The sequence below is a fragment of the Ranitomeya variabilis genome, chromosome 2 (assembly GCF_051348905.1).
Source record: "Ranitomeya variabilis isolate aRanVar5 chromosome 2, aRanVar5.hap1, whole genome shotgun sequence".
Lineage (NCBI taxonomy): Eukaryota > Metazoa > Chordata > Amphibia > Anura > Dendrobatidae > Ranitomeya > Ranitomeya variabilis.
In genome coordinates, this window is record NC_135233.1 from 146,069,480 (window position 1) to 146,094,159 (window position 24,680).

Below are 24,680 nucleotides of genomic sequence, written 5' to 3' on the forward strand. Positions count from 1 at the left end.
GGTCAGGTCCGGATAACCATTACAACAAGGTCAAGCAGCAGACATTGGGGACCACAAAGCTACAGACCAGAAGAGGGCCAAAACGACTCTCCACTGACCGGGATGACAGTCTTCTTATTAGAATGTCACTCAGCAACCACAGGATGACATCAAGTGATCTACAAAAGCAAAGGCAAATGGCAGCTGGGGCGAAGTGCACTGCAAGAACAGTTCGTAACAGGCTCCCAGAGGCAGGACTCAAGTCATGTCAAGCTAGAAAAAAGCCTTTCATCAATGAAAAGCAAAGGAGAGCCAGGCTGAAGTTTGCCAAAGACCATAAGGATTGGACCATAGAGGACTGGAGTATCGTAATCTTCTCTGATGAGTCTAATTTTCAGCTTTGCCCAACACCTGGTTGCCTAATGGTTAGACGGAGACTTGGAGAGGCGTACAAACCACAGAGTCTTGCACCCAGTGTGAAATTTGGTGGAGGATCGATGATGATCTGGGGATGCTTCAGCAAGGATGGAATTGGGCAGGTTGTTCTTAGCGAAGGACGACTGAATCAAGACGAATACAAGGTTATCCTGGAAAAACAGTTGATTTCTTCTGCTCAGGCACTGTTCCCCAACTCTGAGGACTGTTTTTTTTCCAGCAGGACAATGCACCATGCCACACAGCTAGGTCAATCAAGATGTGGATGAAGGACCACCACATCAAATCCCTGTCATGGCCAGCCCAATCTCTAGACCTGAACCCCATTGAAAACCTCTGGAATGTAATCAAGAGGAAGATGGATAGTCACAAGCCATCAAACAAAGAAGAACTGCTTAAATTTTTGTACCAGGAGTAGCATAAGGTCACCCAAAAGCAGTGTGAAAGACTGGTGAAAAGCATGCCAAGACGCATGAAAGCTGTGATTAAAATTCATGGTTATTCACAAAATATTGATTTCTGAACTCTTCCTGACAAAACATTAGTGTTGTTTCTAAATGATTATGAACTTGTTTTTCTTGCATTATTTGAGGTCTGCAAGCAATGCATTTTTTTGTTATTTTGACCATTTCTCATTTTCAGAAAATAAATACAAAATTTATTGCTTGGAACTTCAGAGACATGTTGTCAGTAGTTTATAAAATAAAAGAACAATTTACATTTCACTCAAAAATATACCTATGTAGAGAAAAATCAGACAAACTGAAAATTTTGGCCAGAGCTTGGGGGGCGAGCATTTATATTGGTATATGGTCTCCATCCTGTCATGTGCTGATCCCATCCTGCGCCCCATCCATATATACATTTTATTCTTTATTATTGTGCCATTGATTCCATGGCGCTTTACATGTGAGGAGGGGTATACATAATAAAAACAAGTACAATAATCTTAAACAATACAGGTCACAACTGGTATAGGAGGAGAGAGGACCCTGCCCGCGAGGGCTCACAATCTACAAGGGTTGGGTGAGGATACAGTAGGCGAGGGTAGAGCTGGTCGTGCAGCGGTTTGGTCGATCGGTGGTTACTGCAGGTTGTAGGCTTGTCGGAAGAGGTGGGTCTTCAGGTTCTTTTTGAAGGTTTCGATGGTAGGCGAGAGTCTGATATGCTGTGGTAGAGAGTTCCAGAGTAGGGGTGAAGAGCGAGAGAAATCTTGTATGCAATTGTGGGAAGAGGAGATAAGAGGGGAGTAGAGAAGGAGATCTTGTGAGGTTGCGTGCAGGAAAGTACCGGGAGACGAGGTCACAGATGTATGGAGGAGACTGGTTGTGGATGGCTTTGTATTTTCATGGTTAGGGTTTTGTACTGGAGTCTCTGGGTAATGGGGAGCCAGGGAAGGGATTGACAGTGGGGAGAGGCCGGGGAATAGCGGGGGGACAGGTGGAATAGTCGGGCAGCAGCGTTTAGAACAGATTGGAAGGGTGCGAGAGTGTTAGAGGGGAGGCCACAGAGCAGGAGGTTACAGTAGTCGAGGCGTGAGATGATGAGAGCATGGACTAGGGTTTTTGCAGATTCTTGGTTTAGGAATGTACGGATCCATGAAATATTTGAGTTCAAGGCGGCAGGAAGTGGAAAGGGCTTGGATATGCGGTTTGAAGGAGAGATCAAGGATCAAGAATTACCCCGAGGCAGCAACCTTGTGGGACTGGGGAGAGTGGGCAGCCGTTTACTGTAATGGATAGGTTTGTTGGGGGGAGTCGCATGAGATGGGAGAAAGACGATGAATTCTGTTTTGTCCATGTTAAGTTTTAGAAATCTAGCGGAGAAGAAGGATGAAATAGCGGACAGACATTGAGGGATAGTAGGGTGGTGATATCTGGTCCAGAGATGTAGATCTGCGTGTCATCAGCATAGAGATGATACTGAAAACTGTGAGATTCTATGAACTGTCCCAGGCCAAAGGTGTAAATGGAGAAGAGCAGGGGCCCTAGGACTGAACCTTGCGGGACTCCGACAGATAGGGGGCAAGGTGAGGAGGTGGTGTGTGAGTGGGAGACGCTGAATGTCCGGTCTGTTAGTTATGACGAGATCCAGGTTAGGGCCAAGTCTGTAATGCCAAGGGATGAGAGGGTCTGTAGTAATAGGGAATGGTCCACTGTCAAAAGCAGAGGACAGGTCCAGGAGGAGGACAGTAGTGTCGCTTGCTCTTGGCGGTTAATAGGTCATTGGTGACCTTAGTTAGGGCAGTTTCAGTGGAGTGGTGTGACTGGAAGCCAGATTAAAAGAGGTCGCAGAGGGAGAAGGAAGAGAGGTGGGAGGACAGTTCAAGATGGATGCGTTGTTCCAGTAGTTTTGAGGCGTAGTGGAGAAGTGATATAGGGCGATATCTAGATACAGAGGATGGGTCAAGAGAGGGCTTTTTGAGGATAGGTGTGATTGAGGCATGTTTAAAGCTTGAGGGGAAAACAACAGTTGTTAGTGATAGGTTGAAGAGCTGGGTTAGGGTTGGGATGAAGACTGTGGCGAGGTTTGGGATGAAGTGGGATGGGATCAGGTCAAGTGCATATGTGGTGAGATGCGATCTTGAGAGTAGAGTCGATCTTCTGTAATGGTGAGAAGTTGGTTTTGGAGGTGGAGGGCTGGGCAGTTGGGAGGAAGGGCTCTGGGGGTTGTCGACTAAAACTGTCTCTGATGTTATTAATCTTCTGCTTGAAAAATGAGGCAAAGGCTTCAGTTGAGATAAGTGGGGAGGGAGGAGGTGCTGGGGGACAGAGGAGAGAATTGAAGGTGTTGAATAACTGTTTAGGATTGTGAGACAGGGAGGATATGAGAGATGAGAAGTAGGTTTGTTTCACTGTGGCGAGTGTGGTTTTGAAAGTAGTGAGGGACTGTTTGAATGCGATGAAGTGCTCTTTGGAGTGGGATCTTTTCCATCTCCGCTCAGCAGCCCTGGAAGCTTGCCTCGGTTCTTTGGTCAGGCTGGTGTGCTAGGGCTGTCTGCTGAGTTTGCGAGCTTTGGTATGTGTGAGAGGGGCAAGAGATTCCAAAGCTACCGCTATTCTGTTGTTATATAGAGCAGCAGCGGCATCCGCATTGTGTAGGAAACTTGTTTGTGAGAGGGTGGAGGGATTCAGAGAGTGAGTGTAGATCAAGGTGTTTTAAGATTTCTGCGAGGGTGAGCAAGTTTGTGGGGTGCGGATTGTAGACAAGGAGTGGAGAGGGAAGAGAATGTAAGTAGATTGTGGTCAGAAACAGGAAGAGGTGAGTTAGAGAGGTTAGATATGGAGCAGAGGCGGGTGCAGATGAGGTTGTGTGTGACCATCTTTGCGAGTGGCTGCAGAAGACCACTGAGTGAGGCCGAAGGAGGAAGTGAGAGATAGAAGTGAGAGATATGTATGTTTATATGTATGTATAACGTGTGTGTGTGTGTGTGTGTGTGTGTGTGTGTGTGTGTGTGTGTGTGTGTGTGTGTGTGTGTGTGTGTGTGTGTGTGTGTGTGTGTGTGTGTGTGTGTATGTATGTATGTATGTACAGTTGTGGCCAAAAGTATTGACACCCCTGCAATTCTGTCAGATAATACTCAGTTTCTTCCTGAAAATGATTGCAAACACAAATTCTTTGGTATTATTATCTTCATTTAATTTGTCTTAAATGAAAAAACACAAAAGGGAATGAAGCTAAAAGCAAAACATTGATCATTTCACACAAAACTCCAAAAATGGGCCAGACAAAAGTATTGGCACCCTCAGCCTAATACTTGGTTGCACAACCTTTAGCCAAAATAACTGCGACCAACCGCTTCCGGTAACCATCAATGAGTTTCTTACAATGCTCTGCTGGAATTTTAGACAATTCTTCTTTGGCAAACTGCTCCAGGTCCCTGATATTTGAAGGGTGCCTTCTCCAAACTGCCATTTTTAGATCTCTCCACAGGTGTTCTATGGGATTCAGGTCTGGACTCATTGCTGACCACCTTAGAAGTCTCCAGTGCTTTCTCTCCAACCATTTTCTAGTGCTTTTTGAAGTGTGTTTTGGGTCATTGTCCAAAAGGAGGACCCATGACCTCTGAGGTAGACCCAGCTTTCTCACGCTGGGCCCTACATTATGCTGCAAAATTTGTTGGTAGTCTTCAGGCTTCATGATGCCATGCACACGGTCAAGCAGTCCAGTGCCAGAGGCAGCAAAGCAACCCCAAAACATCAGGGAACCTCCGCCACGTTTGACTGTAGGGACCGTGTTCTTTTCTTTGAATGCCTCTTTTTTTTCTCCTGTAAACTCTATGTTGATGCCTTTGCCCAAAAAGCTCTACTATTGTCTGATCTGACCAGAGAACATTCTTCCAAAACGTTTTAGGCTTTTTCAGGTAAGTTTTGGCAAACTCCAGCCTGGCTTTTTTATGTCTCGGGGTAACAAGTGGGGTCTTCCTGGGTCTCCTACCATACAGTCCCTTTTCATTCAGACGCCGACGGTTAGTACGGGTTGACACTGTTGTACCTTCGGACTGCAGGGCAGCTTGAACTTGTTTGGATGTTAGTCGACGTTCTTTATCCAACATCCGCACAATCTTGTATTGAAATCTCTTGTAAATTTTTCTTTTCCGTCCACATCTAGGGAGGTTAGCCACAGTGCCATGGGCTTTAAATGTCTTGATGACACTGCGCACGGTAGACACAAGAACACTCAGGTCTTTGGAGATGGACTTGTAGCCTTGAGATTGCTCATGCTTCCTCACAATTTGGTTTCTCAAGTCCTCAGACAGTTCTTTGAGCATGGAGAAAAGAAAGAAGACCAATGTGGTACACACAAGGACACAGGACAGAGGTTGAGTCAACTTTAATCCATGTCAACTGGCTGCAAGTGTGATTTAGTTATTGCCAAAACCTGTTAGGTGCCACAGGTAAGTTACAGGTGCTGTTAATAACACAAATTAGAGAAGTATCACATGATTTTTCGAACAGTGCCAATACTTTTGTCCACCCTCTTTTTTATGTTTGGTGTGGAATTATATCCAACTTGGCTTTAGGACAATTCTTTTTGTGTTTTTTCATTTAAGACAAATTAAATGAAGATAATAATACCAAAGAATTTGTGTTTGGAATCATTTTCAGGAAGAAACTGAGTATTATCTGACAGAATTGCAGGGGTGTCAATACTTTTGGCCACAACTGTATGCATGTATATATATAAATATATATATGTGTGTGTGTGTGTGTGTGTGTGTGTGTGTGTGTGTGTGTGTGTGTGTGTGTGTGTGTGTGTGTGTGTGTGTGTGTGTGTGTGTGTGTGTATATATATATATATATATATATATATATATATATATATATATATATATATATATATATATATATATATATATATATATATATATATATATATATATATAGGAATCTACCACACAAGTCAGGATCAAAGGTGCAGATTATGCAAAGAAACATCAGTGCCAGGGTGCACAATGAAAGCAAGAACGGCGTATACTGAGCGCCCAACCAAGTAGCGGGAATTGTACACAGGAACATCTGCACAGCATATGGGCTAAGTCCCCCTAAGTCCAGAGGGGAAACCCCAGAGAAAGAGGTGTAGAATGAAAGGGCTAAAATCCTGTGGGACTTCAATATCCGGATGGATAAGCAGGTGATGGCTAACCAATCAGACATTGTGATAGTAGACAAGGATCAGAAGAGAGCAATGATAATAGATGTGGCAGTAACAAGTGACAGCAACATCAGAAAGAAGGAATATGAGAAGCTGGAGAAATACCAGGGCCTCAAAGGAGAACTGAAGATGTGAAAGGTGAAGGCAACAGTGATTCCAGTAGTAATAGGAGCACTCGGAGCAGTGACCCCCTAAGTTGGGAAAATGGCTACAACAGATTCCAGGAGCAACATTTGAACACTCTGTCCAGAAAAGTGCAATGCTGGGAAAAACTAAGATCTTGCACAGAACCCCAAACTCCCAGACCTCTGGTAGAGGACCCGAGAATGAGAAAGGGCAAATAAAGACCACCCCCATTGGGGGTGAGAAGGAATTTTTTTTATTATATACACATACATACACATATATACACACACACACACACACACACACACACACACACTACCCCTCTGATTAAAGCAACACCCCATCCCCACACACTGCCTCTAGAAAACTGTCAAAAATGTGCCTCCTTTCATAATCGCTCTCAAAATAATACATTTAATGCTGGGCTCCTCCTGGAGCTCTTACCAGTGCCCACGCTGTCTGCTCCTCAGCGGCCCTGGCACAGGCAGCAGTGTTATTACATAATCACACTGCTAGACGTCGGACCCAGGGGTGACAGGCGCTCCTCTGCCCTGGCGCAGCACTGTTCAAATGTATTCGCATCTAAAAGATGGGAAGAAGGGAGCAGCGTCTCCATGGCGCACGTGCCCACAGGGAGAGCTCCAAGTGCTGCCTCTGGCACACATGCCATAGGCTCGCCACAAATGGTTTAGTTTATTTAAAAGTATCAGCAAGAATATTTTTGGATACCTTTTTGGAAAAATTATTTTCTTAAAATGTGCAATTATATAGTAACACTGCAAACATTATTTACCCTGGATAAAATCGGAATCAAAAGTCTCCTATATAAGCAGTCATAAGTGTATAGATGTCAACTGCAAATAACTGAGAAAAGCGTCTCAGACTAAAATACTGAAACAATATTCAGCTTTCACTTTGTGCTGAAAAAAAACCATGTAAATACAACCAATTGCAGATTCACCTATCTGCTCGTTAATGAGCTAACTCCATTACCTTGGTTATCATTAAATATGCTTAATGCAGGGGCGGCTTCTAATGCATTCCATACTCTAATTGTGCCATCTGCTGAGGCGGACAGCAAGCGCTGATGAACTGCGCTGTACACCAAGCCCCATATTGCGTCAGTGTGGCCTTCAAACGCTCCTCGCAGAACTGCAGGATCTGGTTAAGAGAGGGGGAGAAATATTAAAACATCTTAGTACAAACAGCAGTTATTGCAAATAATACAAGTGTAACAAAGTTGTGATTCACAGCAAACTAAGAAAATGTCCCACATATCCAGGCAATGTAAGCAGTAAGCAGGTAGCGCAAGTACACATTTGTAGGCAATGGTTTTCAGTAGAGCCGAGGTCCCCAACCTTCCTGACCTGACTTTCAGTCACATTCGTCTCATGCCCCATTCACAGTAGTGACACCCAGGAGCCCCCTATTACCGGTATAATGACAGCCAAAGCTTTTCCAATGAAATCACACCAAGGCAGGGTTCCTATCTTACCTTTATTCAGATCGGCCCTTCTGTGCAGGGCTACACACAAAAGTCACCATCTAGAGATCTAATCTCAATAGGGGTTTGCTATAAGTGGTGCTAATGCACCAAACTGCAACAGCCGCAAGCCACACATCACGGGCCCGTGAGCCACAGGTTGGGACCCCTGCAGTAGAGTGGCACAAGCCTTGCAAAGTCATGAAGGCCATTTCATACCACCGGTCACTTTCCGAGATGGATACTGCAGTAACTGGTGAAGAATGTGAATGCTCATAAAAGATATTAGCTTTTTATGGCCTAGTCAGTAGTAACACTATGAATGGTACCTTTGTAAACGGTGAAGTCCAAAAGACTACCTCATTACCTATACTTTATTTCCTGTGATATTTCAATCCCTCAACCTATTGTTACTGGACAATTTTTGATGGGCACCTAAAATTTATTTTTGACTATACATTGCTTCATCCACTACTGACATGGTTTACTGCATGTTACACAGAAGATTCTGGACAGTGATAGAATTTTCATAATTTCACCTTCATTCTAAAATGGATCTGAAAAATCCATTAATGTGAACAAAATGTACACTATTGGGGATAGTATGAAAGCAGAGCTCCAAGCAACTGCACTTATATAGTGTAGCACAGCCTATTAAAGAATAACATAGGATCTTGTGTAAGCCTTATAAATACTTGTTTTACTTGATATTGCAGTTCAGAATTGTTTGCAATGTTCAATCTTTCTTCCCAATTGATACTGTTTCTATAATGCAGTCTGCAACTCATATTACAAGCTAAAGCTTGCCTCCTGCTTGTAATAGTTTTCTCCCTGTCAGTTTTCTTAGGCAATAATGTCATATAGTAGTTCACAGGAAGACAGTCTTCCATCATGTACTGGACCAGTAGTCAGACTAGAGATCACATGACAGAGTCCCATAGTAAAAAGGGTTCAAAATATATGTACGTAACTAACTTGGAGTGATGTGTGCAAAAATATAAATAAACTGGAGTGCCAACTTTAGCAGTTTGGAAATTATAGCCTTTTTTTTTTTTTTTTTTTTGTAAAACACAAAGTTCCTTTTATTTCACAGGCTCAAAGAATTTATACAAAGTAACAATTATGGATAAAAGCGTTATCTTTATTAATCTGACATAACTTCTTTGCAGTCAATGACTGCATGAAGTCTGGAACAGACGGGTAACACCACCTACTGAGTTTCCTCCCTTGAGATGATTTGCAGACATTTTTGGCTCTGCAGACGGGCACTTTTTACAGGGCTCTGGGAGCAGAATCTCTACATTTTGTAGGAGGATTTGGAGAATTCCCACTCAGTTTCTACTCCAAAGTTGCATAGAAAACCATTGTGTTCACATTTCACATAGGATTCGTTGCTGCTTGTTTGTAGGTCTTTCCGCCTTAAAGTTTGATCTTCAGTAGGTGAAAAGCATACTAAATTTGGTAGAGATAACCAATATCCTAAACTTAACATATATACACCTCAAAAACAACATATATCAAGCACATTCTCCACCTGACAGGGAGAAAAACAGAGGAATCCACAAGATAATAAAATGTACAAAATTTATTTAGAAAAATTATACATAAAATATATAGCAACAGATTCAAACAATACAGAGGAATCTCAATTAAAAACAAGCAGCAATGGGCAGAGATGAAAATACAGACACTTCATAGCACCAAAAGTATATGCAAAACGCCAATGCACTTATGACCTTCAACACCCCAAAGTATAATGAAATACAACACTGCTGTGAACCTATAATGACCTAGGAAACATGTGAACTAACAGCAAATGTATAAAATGAACTAGGGGATCAGTAGATTGAGCCAAAAAGGACTACCATCAAAGGTGTAAGAAAAAAATGTACAAAACCCGCAAAAAAAGTGCAATGTGCTAGAGATCAATTGTCATAAATAGACCAAATGATCACTCTTAGAGCGAGAAAAAGGTACGTACCTACAGTTATATGAAAAAGCTTGGGCACCCCTATTAATCTTAAGCTTAATGTTTTATAAAAATTGTTTTTTTTGCAACAGCTATTTCAGTTTCATATCTCTAATAACTGTTGGACACAGTAATGTTTCTGCCTTGAAATGAGGTTTATTGTACTAACAGAAAATGTGCCATCTGCATTCAAACTAAATTTGACAGGTGCATAAGTATGGGCACCCTTATCATTTTCTTGTTTTAAATACTCCTACCTACTTTTTACTGACTTACTAAAGCAGTTTGTTTGGTTTTGTAACCTCATTGAGCTTTGAACTTCATAGCCAGGTGTATGCAATCATGAGAAAAGCTACTTAAAGTGGCCACTTGCAAGTTGTTCTCCTGTTTGAATCTCCTCTGAAGAGTGGTATCATGAGCTCCTCAAAACAACTGTCAAATGATCTGAAAACAAAGATTATTCAACATAGCTGTTCAGGGGAAGGATACAAAAAGCTGTCTCAGAGATTTAACCTGTCAATTTCCACTGTGAGGAACATAGTAAGGAAATGGAAGAACACAGGTACAGCTCTTGTTAAGGCCAGAAGTGGCAGGCCAAGAAAAACATCAGAAAGGCAGAGAAGCAGAATTGTGAGATCAGTCAAGGACAATCTTCAGACCATCTCCAGAGAGCTGCAGCATCAACTTGCTGCAGATGGTGTCACTGTGCATCGGTCAACTATACAACGCACTGTGTTTTTTTGCCAACATGCATAACGCCTTTTTGTATGACCAAACAACTCAATCTTGGTTTGATCAGTCCACAGGACCTTCTTCCAAAAAGAAATTGGCTTCTCCAAATGTGCTTTTGCATACCTCAGCCGACTCTGTTTGTGGCGTGCCTGCAGAAACGGCTTCTTTTGCATCACTCTCCCATACAGCTTCTCCTTGTGCAAAGTGCGTTGTATAGTTGACCGATGCACAGTGACACCATCTGCAGCAAGTTGATGCTGCAGCTCTCTGGAGGTGGTCTGAAGATTGTCCTTGACTGATCTCACAATTCTTCTTCTCTGCCTTTCTGATGTTTTTCTTGGCCTGCCACTTCTGGCCTTAACAAGAGCTGTACCTGTGTTCTTCCATTACCTTACTATGTTCCTCACAGTGGAAATTGACAGGTTAAATCTCTGAGACAGCTTTTTGTATCCTTCCCCTGAACAGCTATGTTGAATAATCTTTGTTTTCAGATCATTTGACAGTTGTTTTGAGGAGCCCATGATACCACTCTTCGGAGGAGATTTAAACAGGAGAACAACTTGCAAGTGGCCACTTTAAGTAGCTTTTCTCATGATTGCATACACCTAGCTATGAAGTTCAAAGCTCAATGAGGTTACAAAACCAAACAAACTGCTTTAGTAAGTCAGTAAAAAGTAGGTAGGAGTATTTAAAACAAGAAAATGATAAGGGTGCCCATACTTATGCACCTGTCAAATTTTGTTTGAATGCAGATTGCACATTTTCTGTTAGTACAATAAACCTCATTTCAAGGCAGAAACATTACTGTGTCCAACAGTTATTAGATATAGGAAACTGAAATAGCTGTTGCAAAATAAACCATTTTTATAAAACATTAAGCTTAAGATTAATAGGGGTGCCCAAACTTTTTCATATAACTGTATATATACTACACCTAGGATCAGCTAGGATAATATGATAAATACATGCCATAACCTTTAAAGATATATTTAAATTGCTCAACCCGAGCCAAAAACACTATAAGGTAAGTGTAACTTACATAGTATATCCGGAGATGCAAGTGCTGCGCCCGTGCCGCTACGCCGACAGCGCCGTTTCGCCTACCAGGCTTCTTCCATATGGGGGCCAAATGTGTGACTGCTATGTGAGCCTCTCATTATATAGTATCTCATTACGTGTGGTCTAAAAATCAGCTGTGCAATTACGCTGCTTAGCGATGCTCTTTATGGCGCATGCGTCACCCACATAGCTGCCCGTAATGAACAAACAGAGACTTCCGGACTCCCGCATCTGGAACGCAAGCGTGGAACGCTCGCGTCACCTCATGAGCGGGACCGGAAGTCATCGGAGGCTAAGGGTGAGGCATGCGCAACTTGGAACACTAGCAACAAGAAATATCGACCAAAAAAACGACCATCTATAATACCCAAACGGTCGCAAAATCTCTGTTTGTTCATTACGGGCAGCTATGTGGGGGACGCATGCGCCATAAAGAGCATCGCTAAGCAGCGTAATTGCACAGCTGATTTTTAGACCACACGTAATAAGACACTATATAATGAGAGGCTCACATAGCAGACACACATTTGGCCCCCATATGGAAGAAGCCTGGTAGGCGAAACGGCGCTGTCGGCGTAGCGGCACGGGCGCAGCACTTGCATCTCCTGATATACTATGTAAGTTACACTTACCTTATAGTGTTTTTGGCTCGGGTTGAGCAATTTAAATATATCTTTAAAAGTTATGGCATGTATTTAGCATATTATCCTAGCTGATCCTAGGTGTAGTATATATAGGTACATACCTTTTTCTCGCTCTAAGAGTGATCATTTGGTCTATTTATGACAATTGATCTCTAGCACATTGCACTTTTTTTGCGGGTTTTGTACATTTTTTTATTTTTTTCTTACACCTTTGATGGTAGTCCTTTTTGGCTCAATCTACTGATCCCCTAGTTCATTTTATACATTTGCTGTTAGTTCACATGTTTCCTAGGTCATTATAGGTTCACAGCAGTGTTGTATTTCATTATACTTTGGGGTGTTGAAGGTCATAAGTGCATTGGCATTTTGCATATACTTTTGGTGCTATGAAGTGTCTGTATTTTCATCTCAGCCCATTGCTGCTTGTTTTTAATTGAGATTCCTCTGTATTGTTTGAATCTGTTGCTATATATTTTATGTATAGTTTTTCTAAATAAATTTTGTACATTTTATTATCTTGTGGATTCCTCGGTTTTTCTCCCTGTCAGGTGGAGAATGTGTTTGATATAAATTTGGTAGAGGTCAGGAGACGGAGCCACTGAATTTCCCATTACTATAAATAAATATCGAGAAGCCATTGGACATTATCCACCTGGATTGTGAAGAACTGACCTATCAGTTTCTCAACATTTAATTTGCATGTCGCCATTTATTTATTTCAGAATTGATCCTGCAAACTGATTTCTGCCATCACATCAGTAAATTCCAGTGACGCAGTTCTATTGCCACCCACACATGTCCATGCCATGACTGTCTTCACCATGTATGACGGTTTATGTGGTATGCTTTGGATCATATGTCTTTACTTTATATCTACATTTAGTTTCCTTCTAATCCATCTTCTACAACAAGTTTTCTACTAAATTCTAATCTGTCCTTTCTTGAGTGGTACCAGTGGTTTACAACCCAAGATAAACTCTCTGGATTTACATGCATGAAGAAATCTCTTCATTCTAGACAATAGCAAGTACCGTATTTTCTGCTGTATAAGACGACTGGGCGTATAAGACGACCCCCAACTTCTCCATATAAAATATGGAGTTTGGGATATACTCGCTGTATTAGACGGGGGTCATCTTATACGCCCAGTCATCTTATACGGCGTGTGCGGTGTGTATGGTTCCCAGGATCTGGAGGCGAGGAGACTCTCCTTCAGGCCCTGGGATCCATATTCATGTAAAAAAAAAAAGAATAAAAAAAATAAAAATATGGGTTATACTTACCCTCCGACGGCCCGCAGCTCTCAGTGGTGCAAGCGGCGGCCTCCGTTCCTAAGGATGCATTGAGCGAAGGACCTTCAATGACGTCGCAGTCGCGTGACCATGACGTCATCGAAGGTCCTTCGCTCAATGTATCCTTAGGAACGGAGTCCGCCGCTTGCACCGCTAAGAGCCGGGGGCCGTCGGAGGGTAAGTATAACCCATATTTTTTATTTTTATTCTTTTTTTTTTACATGAATATGGATCCCTGGGCCTGGAGGAGAGTCTCCTCTCCTCCAGATCCTGGGAACCATACAGGGCGGCTTCTTGCACACACCGTACCCGGCGTATAAGACAACCCCCGACTTTTGAGATTGAGATTTTCAGGGGTTAAGAAGTCGTCTTATACGCCGGAAAATACGGTATATTGTCATCTTCTTGAGATTTTTTATGAATAGGCTAGATGATTTAAGGATTTTTTTTCTTTACCGAAGAAGAGATACCCACCTATTTTAGTTGTTTTCAGTGTTCTTACAGGTCTTTTGCTTGATGATGCTGTGCTGAGAATCTGTCAAAAGGTTTTTTGCCATCTAATGTGAGAGCAGCATAATGTAGAGACAGAACTCACTGATAAGAGCGATATTGTCACTTACAGGGCTGCTTGATTTTTTATTTTTTTTATTTTTTTTTTATAAAAACCACTTAACAGATGGAGATTATTTCTAGAGGACTAGAGAACCTGTTGCCATTTAGTCCTCCATATTTAAATGCATCTTATAGCCCCGCCCCCAACACTGATTGGCAGCTTTCTGCCTATGCACCATGTACACAGAAAGCTATGGTGTAGGTGAGGGTAATACAAAGCTCAGCATTCAGAGAACTGGAATCAGGATCTCTGCCCCTACATCAGGCTTGCTCACAGATACGGTAGCAAAAACCTGGTGACAAATTCCCTTTTAATGTAGCAAAGTGTTAGTTTGTTCAGTATTTAAATAGCTTCTTTGTCTTGTGTTTTTTTCAGCCTAATTATGGCCTTCTACGATGACAACTTTTGGATCTACCAAATTTGGATTTCCAATCAACAGATACCAATTGCTAATTCAAACCGAAATCAGTGCCAGTGCCAAACCATCTATTTCCTCAATCTGCCATGAAATAATGAGGCAACAGGCTGCATCAGGCCTGTGGCTGAACAGATGATTAAATAATTGAGTAAAACCCATTGAATTAAATCTGTCTACAATTTTGGATTTTAAATCTAAACCTATGGGTTGTAGCCAACAAACAAGCTGCGGAAACAAAACGCATATGGGCTGTTACCCTACAGAAAAGACGGCAATTAGGAACAATTGGACAGATGCTATTAATGTATAACGAGTATGAACTTACCATAAGAATCATATGGATCCACATTAGGATTTGGCGTGTTCCAGCTCTGGATGACACCATCTGTTCCCCCGCTGTAACACTGCTCCCCGTTATTACTCATTACTACACACAGAACTGGGCCTCTGAAAAAGAATTGAATGATTGTATGAATGAACACTCCAAGTTAGAGACCGCCAACACTCCCAAGTTAGGTTGCTAAATGTAAAAGATTATTGTTTCACTTGTTTAGATCTGAAGCTCATTTCTATAGAAGTGACAAATGAAAGTACAGTATTAAAGTATTACCATCAGCTGCTGAGTAGATGCGTCAAAAGTGACAACCATTATGGCTTCACTTCTGCAAAAATAGTCAATGTAACAAATAAGGAAAATGGTAATGTCCCTAAGTAACCATGTTTATTATATCTAATACTCTAAACCCCCCATTACCATGAGACAAATGTTGGCCGAATGCGCAGATACCAACAGGTTTAGACAATAACATAATGTGTATGAGGGTACCGGCTGACTGATGGTTGGGAGAGATGTCAATCGCGCATGTTTGAATTACGACTGCCAATCAACCGCACTATTCTCCTGGAGAAAAGTTGGCAGTTGTGTAAGTTGGCGGCTTTTTCACACAGAACACAGGAGTGAATGTCAGAACAAGCACTCCTGTGTATGGCAGAGTCGGCCAGATAACTATTGGTAGGAGCATCGTTCAGCCAACCATCTAATGTATATGACCAGATCTAATAACCCCCATAGTGAAATTATCTGTGCTGTTTCCTAACCATTACTAAAGAAGTAGAGCTTCAGTATGCAGGCCATCAGGTCAATTATCTGACCAAGTTAGATATAGAAGAGTTGGTAAGGTTAACTAACTGTACACATTGTCATAAAGTCCCTTAAAACTTGTGATGCCAATAAAATACCCCAGAAAAGACATAGGTGTGACAAGTGAGGTGGAAAAGTTCTATTAAAAAAAAAAAGTTAAAAATAAAATAAATATTTTTATTTTGCCATCAAAATCAGTGAAAGAGTTAACATTTAAATCCTGGCATAATAGTACATCATATGTTAGGTCTCAGTTTTTGTGGTATATAGTCAGCCTCTCGCTGCCATTAGTTACTTACATGGTGCTGTCAACCTCTGACAGCACACACTGGGGTACCTGCCATTTTATGTGCTCCTCTGCCCTCCCTACAGCCCCCATCCACAGTAACATAATTGCTGGGTGCTGATGGGCTGCTATGGCAGCTGAGGTCTTCTGAAGGAACCCAAGCCTGCCATGACAGTGGTCCTGTGAAGGCCAGCCACCGGATTGATTGGAGAACATGATTTTTACTGTATACGACAGTGCTGTGGCATTGCAGCATATAGCATAAATAATCAGATGATCACAGGCTCAAGTCCAGTAAGGAGATGTAAAAGAAAAAAAAAATGTAATCACATTTTTCCAATATTGAAACGGTAAGGGGGGAGGGGACCAAAAACACCCACCCTAATTGGTATTGCCACATCTGTAAAAGTCTGGTCTATTATAATAGAAAATTAATTAACCATCAAACAATCAGCAAACATCAAAACGAGAGAGAAAAAAAATGAAAATCAGTATTGTATTTTTTTCTTTTTTGCAAGTAGTCAATATAGGGAATGGATTCCATGGCATCCAAGATCAACAGCAGCAATATAAAGTACGGTACTTGTAGTGACCTGCATCCTAAAACTGTTCCTAATAGAACTTTTATAACTCCTGCAAACTACATAAGAAAAATGATTTTCATAATAAAATAAGATGGCAAGAAGGAATTTATGCTGGAAGATAAATGTCTTCTATTAACACTGATACTTTAAATGAATACAAAAGATTCATTAAAGTAACAAAATGACTATAGCGGCAAATGGAAATCACTGCATAAGATTTATCTGGTCAGCGAACGGCTCACACAAATCCCAGCTATCAATGTTCTCTCTTTGGGATGTCAGGGTTGGGCGACAGTGGCATGAAACCATTAAAAGTCACATAATATTGGGCAACATCTTGTGACTTTTCAAAGCATTTGAGCCCGAATTCTGGCGTAACAGCTTAGGTGAATTGGGCCCTAAATCTAGAATTGTTTCTGTCACAAAAACCACAGACTGAAACACAATTTTTGACATAAAACGATGGAAAGCCAGTCTTAACAGCACAGATTTTTCAGGACCACAAAAAATCCCCCTAAAAATACACGGGCATGTGAAAGGCGACAGATTATAATGGGGACATATTCTGTGAAAAACAGAGATAGTACACATAAGAGGAAAACAGACGTCTAAATATGACAATTACCATACAGTACAAGTCAATTAAGCAGTGGAAAAGAAATAGGATTGTAACGCTAAGATTTCACACAAGATTGTCCTATTCTGTCCTCCAGCATAGACGAGCAAAACTATAGTTAAAATCTCATTCACTGAATTGATTCAAATGAAAGTAGAAAGATCCCAATGATCATTATGGTCCATCTGGGTACATATATGTGTCCATTTTTAGAACGAAAGTTCTTTATAGTCATGGTTAGCAAGGCCGAAAAAAGAAATTTGTCCATCAAGTTCAGCCTATGTTCCGTCAAAATAAATCCCCAGATCTACGTCCTTCTAAAGAACCTAATAACTGTAACATACAATAGTTACGCTCCAAGAAGGCATCCAGGCCTCAACTGAGTTCGCCAGCAAAACCTCTTCAGCAAGGAATTCCAGATTCTCACTGCCCTAACAGTAAAGAATCCTCTTCTATGTTGGTGGAAAACCTTCTCTCCTCTAGACGCAGAGAATGCCCCTTGTGACCATCACCTTCGTTGGTATAAACAGATAGTATAGTATAGTTATTAAGGTTGAAGGAAGACTTTAAGTCCATCTAGTTCAACCCATAGCCTAACCTAACATGCCCTAACATGTTGATCGAGAGGAAGGCAAAAAAAACCCATGTGGTAAGAGTAAGCTCCACATTGGGGAAAAAAATTCCTTCCCGACTCCACATACGCCAATCAGACTAGTTCCCTGGATCAATGTCCTATCAAGGAATCTAGTGTATATACCCTGTAACATTATACTTTTCAAGAAAGGCATCCAGTCCCCTCTTAAATTTTAGCAGTGAATCACTCATTACAACATCATACGGCAGAGAGTTCCATAGTCTCACTGCTCTTACAGTAAAGAATCCGCGTCTGTTATTATGCTTAAACCTTCTTTCCTCCAGACGTAGAGGATGCCCCCTTGTCCCTGTCTCAGGTCTATGATTAAAAAGATCATCAGAAAGGACTTTGTACTGTCCCCTCATATATTTATACATTAACATAAGATCACCCCTTAGTCTTCGTTTTTCCAAACTAAACAGCCCCAAGTGTAATAATCTATCTTGGTATTGCAGACCCCCCAGTCCTCTAATAACCTTGGTTGCTCTTCTCTGCACCCGCTCCAGTTCAGCTATGTCTTTCTTATACACCGGAGACCAGAACTGTGCACAGTATTCTAAGTGTGGTCGCACTAGTGACTTGTATAGAGGTAAAATTATGTTCTCCTCATGAGCATCTATTCCTCTTTTATTACATCCCATTATTTTATTTGCCTTTGTAGCAGCTGCCTGACACTGGCCACTGAATATGAGTTTGTCATCCACCCATACACCCAGGTCTCTTTCATTGACGGTTTTGCCCAGAGTTTTAGAATTAAGCACATAGTTATACATCTTATTACTTCTACCCAAGTGCATGACCTTACATTTATCCCCATTAAAGCTCTTTTGTCTTTATCCTCGGAGAGATATTTGTATTGTCCCCTTATAAACTTCTACATGGTTATTAGATCGCCCCTTAGTAGTCTTTTTTTCTAGACCAAATTATCCTAATTTTGCTAATCTCTTTGGGTATTGTTGTTCCCCCATCCCCTTTATTAATTTTGTTGCCCTCCTTTGTACTCGCTCTAGTTCCATTATACCCTTCCGGAGCACCGATGCCAAAAACTGTACACATTACTCCATGTGCAGTCTAACCAGGGATTTGTAGAGAGGCAGTATAATGCTCTCATCATGTGTATCCACGCCTCTTTTAATGCACCCTACGATCCAGTTTGCCCTGGCAGCCGCTGCCTGGCACTGGCAGCTCAGGTAAGTATATCTTTAACAAGGATTCCCAAGTCCTTCTCCATGTCAGATTTACCCAGTGGTTTCCCATTCAGTGTGTAATAGTGACACCGATTCCTTCTTCCCATGTGTATAACCTTACATGCATCATTGTTAAACCGCATCTGCCACCTTTCGGCCCAAGTTACCAACGTATCCAGATCCATCTGTAGCAGAATACTATCTTCTTTTGTATTGACTGCTTTACGATGCACTTGCTATACTGTCCTAAAAAATTGACACCAAAGAAACCAAACTGACCCAATAATGGGATCCTGTGCTGGGGGGTTCCATCACTTAGGCAACTAAACCCTTTCTTACAGAAATTGTGTTGGACTGCTCCTAGAAACGGGACAAACAGAACAACAAAAAGCATGTGTGAATTAAGGCTTAACCTCCACTGTTAAGTGCTTCAATTATAATTATATTACCGTATATACTCAAGTATAAGCCGACCCGAGTATAAGCCGACCCCCCTAATTTTGCCACAAAAAACTGGGAAAACTTATTGACTCGAGTATAAGCCTAGGGTGGAAAACACAGCAGCTACCGGTGAATTTCAAAAATAAAAATAGATGCTCCATACCGTTCATTATTGCCCCAAAGGAGGTTCCATATAAAGATGTGCCATATATAATGTTCCATACCGTTGATTATTGCCCCATAGATGCTCCATATATAGCTGTGCCATATAGAATGCTCTGCACCGTTCATTATGGCCCCATAGATGCTCCTTATAAAGTGGTGCCATTGCTCTGCACCATTCATTATGGCCCCATAGATGCCCCATATACAATGCTCTGCACCGTTCATTATGGCCTCATAGATGCTCCATATAAAGCAGTGCCATATTTGCTCTGCACTGTTCATTATTGCCCCATAGATGCCCCTTATAAAGCAGTGCCATATATGCTCTGCAGTGTTCATTGTTGCCCCATAGATGTGCCATATAAATCTGTGCCATATATAATGCTCTGCACCGTTGCCCCATAGATGTGCCATATAAATCTGTGCCATATATAGTGCTCTGCACCGTTGCCCCATAGATGTGCCATATAAATCTGTGCCATATATAGTGCTCTGCACCGTTGCCCCATAGATGTGCCATATAAATCTGTGCCATATATAGTGCTCTGCACCGTTGCCCCATAGATGTGGCATATAAATCTGTGCCATATATAACGCTGCTGCTGCAATAAAAAAAAAAAAAACACATACTCACCTCTCTTGCTTGCAGCTCCTCAGCGTCCCATCGTCTCTCTGCACTGACTGATCAGGCAGAGGGCGGCGCGCACACTATATGCGTCATCGCGCCCTCTGACCTGAACAGTCAGAGCCAGAGGACGGGAAGACAGAGCGGCGCCCTGCGGGTGGAACGTGGACAGGTGAATATAAAATACTCACCTAGTCCCGGCGCTCCCCCAGCCTGTCACACTGTCTTCGGGTGCCGCAGCTCTTCCTCTGTCAGCGGTCACTGGCACCGCTGATTAGAGAAATGAATTTGCGGCTCCACCCCTATGGGAGTGGAGTCCATATTCATTTCTCTAATGAGCGGTCCCACGTGACCGCTGAACAGGGGAAGAGCTGCGGCACCCGAAGACAGTGTGACAGGCAGGGGGAGCGCCAGGACTAGGGGAGTATGCCTCAGCGCCCTCTCCCCCTCACCCGCTGACCCCACCGCCGACCGTGACTCGAGTATAAGCCGAGAGGGGCACTTTCAGCCCAAAAATTTGGGCTGAAAATCTCGGCTTATAATCGAGTATATACGGTATATATAATTATAGACATTACAGAAGCTAACCCAGGATGAAGTGGATATCAATATGTAATACTGCACATTGTGAATCGGCCAGTTATTACCTGTGTGCTCTGAATGTGTATATTGGTTCCACATCAAGAGAGGCGCTCCTAAAAAAAGAAAAAAAATGAAATGTTTATGGGAAACTCAATTTATGACTGTAGTAACAGCAGACACATGCAGAAGGAGGGCTTAAATCCATGTCCTATGTATTGTGTACACTTCCTTTTCACTCCCCATTCAGATGAGGCCTGGTTTGGCACATGGAGAGGTAAGACTTATAGTGGTTCGGGACCGTGCATATCAAAAGGTACACATTGACATGGTTAGATAGCGTTTTTTGATCAAAGAGCACAAAAGTTAAGTACCTTACACAAAAAGAAAAAAAAAAAAAAGCATGAACCGCACCTCCAAAAATCATACATTGATCTAAAGCTGCTAGGCTTTACGTGGCAGTGGGCTTTATATAGTCTGATCAGAATGTTAAATCAAGAACCTCATGTTCAGTTATATAAATTTTTGCCTAGCGGCTTTAGATAAACACATGATTTTTGGAGGTGCTGCCTATTCTCTTTTTGTCAGCTAAGTACCTTACGTTTTTAACATGTACAATATTGGAGTTCATGTATTCATTAGTCGCAGTGTGCTGATGAATCGTGTATGTATATGTCTATATATTGTAATCTAGTCAGCACAAGGGAACTAAAGAAAAAAAACCCTGCAATTTGTTCCTGCAATAACAAAAAAAGAATAAAAATATAAACTTAGCAAATAATAGAGAGAAATCCTCTAACCAAGGTCATATACTATTAGCAAAAGTGTTTGTATAAAATAAAACTTTTCATCAACTAGTTAAAAACCTAACTTAGGACACACAAAAAGATCACAGAATATACTAGGTGTATTACCATAAATTCATGCTATTTCCCCAAGTAATAACACAATAATCACCAATGGGTGTGCCGAGGGCAAAGTGGGAAAATGGCACAATGGACTCCATGCAATGGGGAGACCTCTAATCGGACCCTCTGTGGTTACGTGAGGGAAATACCATGACTATTTCCTCCAAGTATGTGTTTATTATGATCTTTTTGAGTATCCTAATTTAGGTTTTTAACTAATTGATTAAAAGTTATATTTTATAAAGTCCCCTTTTCTAATGTAATAACTAAAAAGGCCTAGAAATTGTTATACTGTTGCAGAGATAGGAACCTACAAACTCAAACATCTCACTAAAAATTCTGACTCAAAAGTTTTTTATAGTGCAAGTCTATGTTCTTCATGACCCCAAGGTGTATTCCCTCAAATCAAGGTAAAACTTTTGGGGTTTCATAGTAATTCCAGTTTTTACTGTTAACTCATTCTAATTCATTTCTAAAAAGTTAACTCACAAGATCTCAACACAAAGTAAGTAACATATCCCTACACTATATCCCCAATGTTCACTTGTGGGATCAGACCTACAAGATCACAATGGGCAGCGGTACATTAAAAGGGCAAAGTCACTTTATCTGATCATAAATGATAATATAATGCCATCATACAGGACTGATAATGAACTTAAAGGGGTATTCCCATCTCCAAGATCCTATATCAGAATATATATATAATATATAGTAGGTGTAATAATAATAACATTACAAACACGTTCAGTTATAGATGTAGTGAGGTTCTTCTGATTCGCTATGTCACTTACCCCATGTGCAGGGCATGGCAGTAGCTTAGGTATTCATAGTCATGACCACTAACAGCTGTCACTTTGTGTGTGGTCATAACTATGGATACGTAAGCTACTGCAATGCCTGCACATGGGGTAAGCGACATAGCAAATCAGGAGAATAAACTACATTTCTAATTGGAGGTATTTGCCAATATTATTATTACACCTACTACATATTGGGATAGGGTTGTGAAGATGGGAATACACTATTAAAGTTAGGGCTACACGTTGACGTGTTATGTGACACTGAAATGACAGTGTGACATTGCATCCAATAATTTCCTGTGGTGTCTCAACACCAGATGCGACCTATTGGAACAGTGTTACATATAATTGCAAGTGTGTTGCTTTTTCTGTTGCAGGAATCTGTGACTTGTGTGCGACTTACCTGCAATTTTTTTAACAACAAAATCACAGCTCCAAAATAGTCACTGTTGCAGACAAGTTGCACACGTCATGAAACATGGCAGAATTGTAGTCACGCCGCATCTCTGTGTGTTCCCCCTACACAGTGCCTTTGACCATGACAAGTTGTCAAAGATCTTTGTGTAGCTGCTACATCACAGTACAATACAAGCGAATGGGGTCACATGGTTTTTTTGTAACTCGCTTGTCGCGGTACCCTAGGAGACGTGTTGCGATGCAGTATCTACACATAACGATCTTTAACGTTGTAACTTGCGTTGCAGCCAAAGTCGCTGTATACCCCCACATAAATAGGACAATTTGTCATTGACCGGCGTCTACTGAAATGTGCAATATTTAAGCAGTTAGGATTTAGGAGTCCTGAGCATACTTTATACACTGGGCCATCTATAGCTGCAACATATTGATTTTTACAGATTTAACTAGATCTGAACGGCTGCTAAGGGACGGCTACCATTGGTTTATAATAGCAGACAGAATTAACTGAGGCTTTTGCTTAAAGGTACCGTCACACTAAGCAACGTCGCCAGCGATCTGTGACGTTGCAGCGTCCTAGGGAGCGATATCGCTGTATTTGACACGCAGCAGCGATCAGAATCCCGCTGTGAAATTGCTGGTCGCTGCTAGAAGGTCTGCACATTATTTGGTCGCTAGGTCGCCGTGTATCGCCGTGTTTGACAGCAAAAGCAACCATACCAGCGATATTTTACACTGGTAACCAGGGTAAACATCGGGTTACTAAGCGCAGGGCCGCGCTTAGTAACCCGATGTTTACCCTGGTTACCAGCGTAAAATGTAAAAAAACAAACAGTACATGCTCACCTGCGCGTCCCCCAGCCTCTGCTTCCTGACTCTTACTGATCGCCGGCCCTAAACTGAAAGTGAAAGCACAGCGGTGACGTCACCGCTGTGCTGTTAGGGCCGGAGCTCAGTCAGCGTCAGGAAGCAGAGGCTGGGGGACGCGCTGGTGAGTATGTACTGTTTGTTTTTTTACATTTTACGCTGGTAACCAGGGTAAACATCGGGTTACTAAGCGCGGCCCTGCGCTTAGCAACCCGATGTTTACCCTGGTTACCCGGGGGCCTCGGCATCGTTGGTCGCTGGAGAGCGGTCTGTGTGACAGCTCTCCAGCGACCAAACAGCGACGCTGCAGCGATCGGCATCGCTGTCGCTATCGCTGCAGCGTCGCTTAGTGTGACGGTACCTTAAGATCAGCATAATCAATGCCTGGAAGCAATTTACATGACTTGCTTGTTGTAATATCCATTAACATCCATTAAGACTATTTTAGTCAATGATATTGACTTTCTAATCAAGCCTCAGTGACAATACACAGCATGCTGTCAGATCAGCCTGCAAAGGAGAGGCAAGGCCTTTAACTCTGCCATAAACCGGGGGCTCCCAGAAATCCTGAGCTGCTGAAAGTAATGACCAGTAATTGATGCCAACACGATAGAAACACACTGGACCAATCTCTAAGCTGTGCATAATTAGCTGAACGCACGTTCAGTTACTGTGACATTTATGAAGGGGTACTGTACTTCATATCAAATGACAGAACAGAAAAGTGGAGAACTCCCTTATCCAAGTCACCATCAGCAGAGGTACCATAGCCTGCTCAATGCCAGCCTGTGCCTGCTGCCCCATAGGGAGGATGCAATGTTACAGATGGGTCACAGCAATCTTAAAATAACACATATAATAAATACATATACACTGCCAGCTATGTTCCATACCCCTCCCTAAAGGGTATGTGCACACGTTCAGGATTTTTCCCCGATGAAAACGCATAAAAAACGCATACATATGCACCCTATCATTTAGAATGCATTCTGCAATTTTTGTGCACATGTTGTGTTCTTTTT

At 41.9% G+C, this 24,680-nt stretch overlaps 1 protein-coding gene across 3 annotated transcripts in view; it reads right to left on the reverse strand.

Moving 5' to 3' along the window:
- The window catches only part of STRN (striatin), a 176,533-nt gene that overhangs the window by 17,146 nt on the left and 134,707 nt on the right, over nt 1-24,680 (reverse strand). For all 3 annotated transcript variants that reach the window (XM_077283060.1, XM_077283059.1, XM_077283058.1), the window contains 3 exons: nt 20,732-20,779; nt 14,731-14,852; nt 7,189-7,356 (listed from right to left, as the gene is read on the reverse strand). In XM_077283060.1, the coding sequence (XP_077139175.1) occupies nt 7,189-7,356; nt 14,731-14,852; nt 20,732-20,779 (338 nt within the window). The remainder of the gene's footprint in view (nt 1-7,188; nt 7,357-14,730; nt 14,853-20,731; nt 20,780-24,680) is intronic.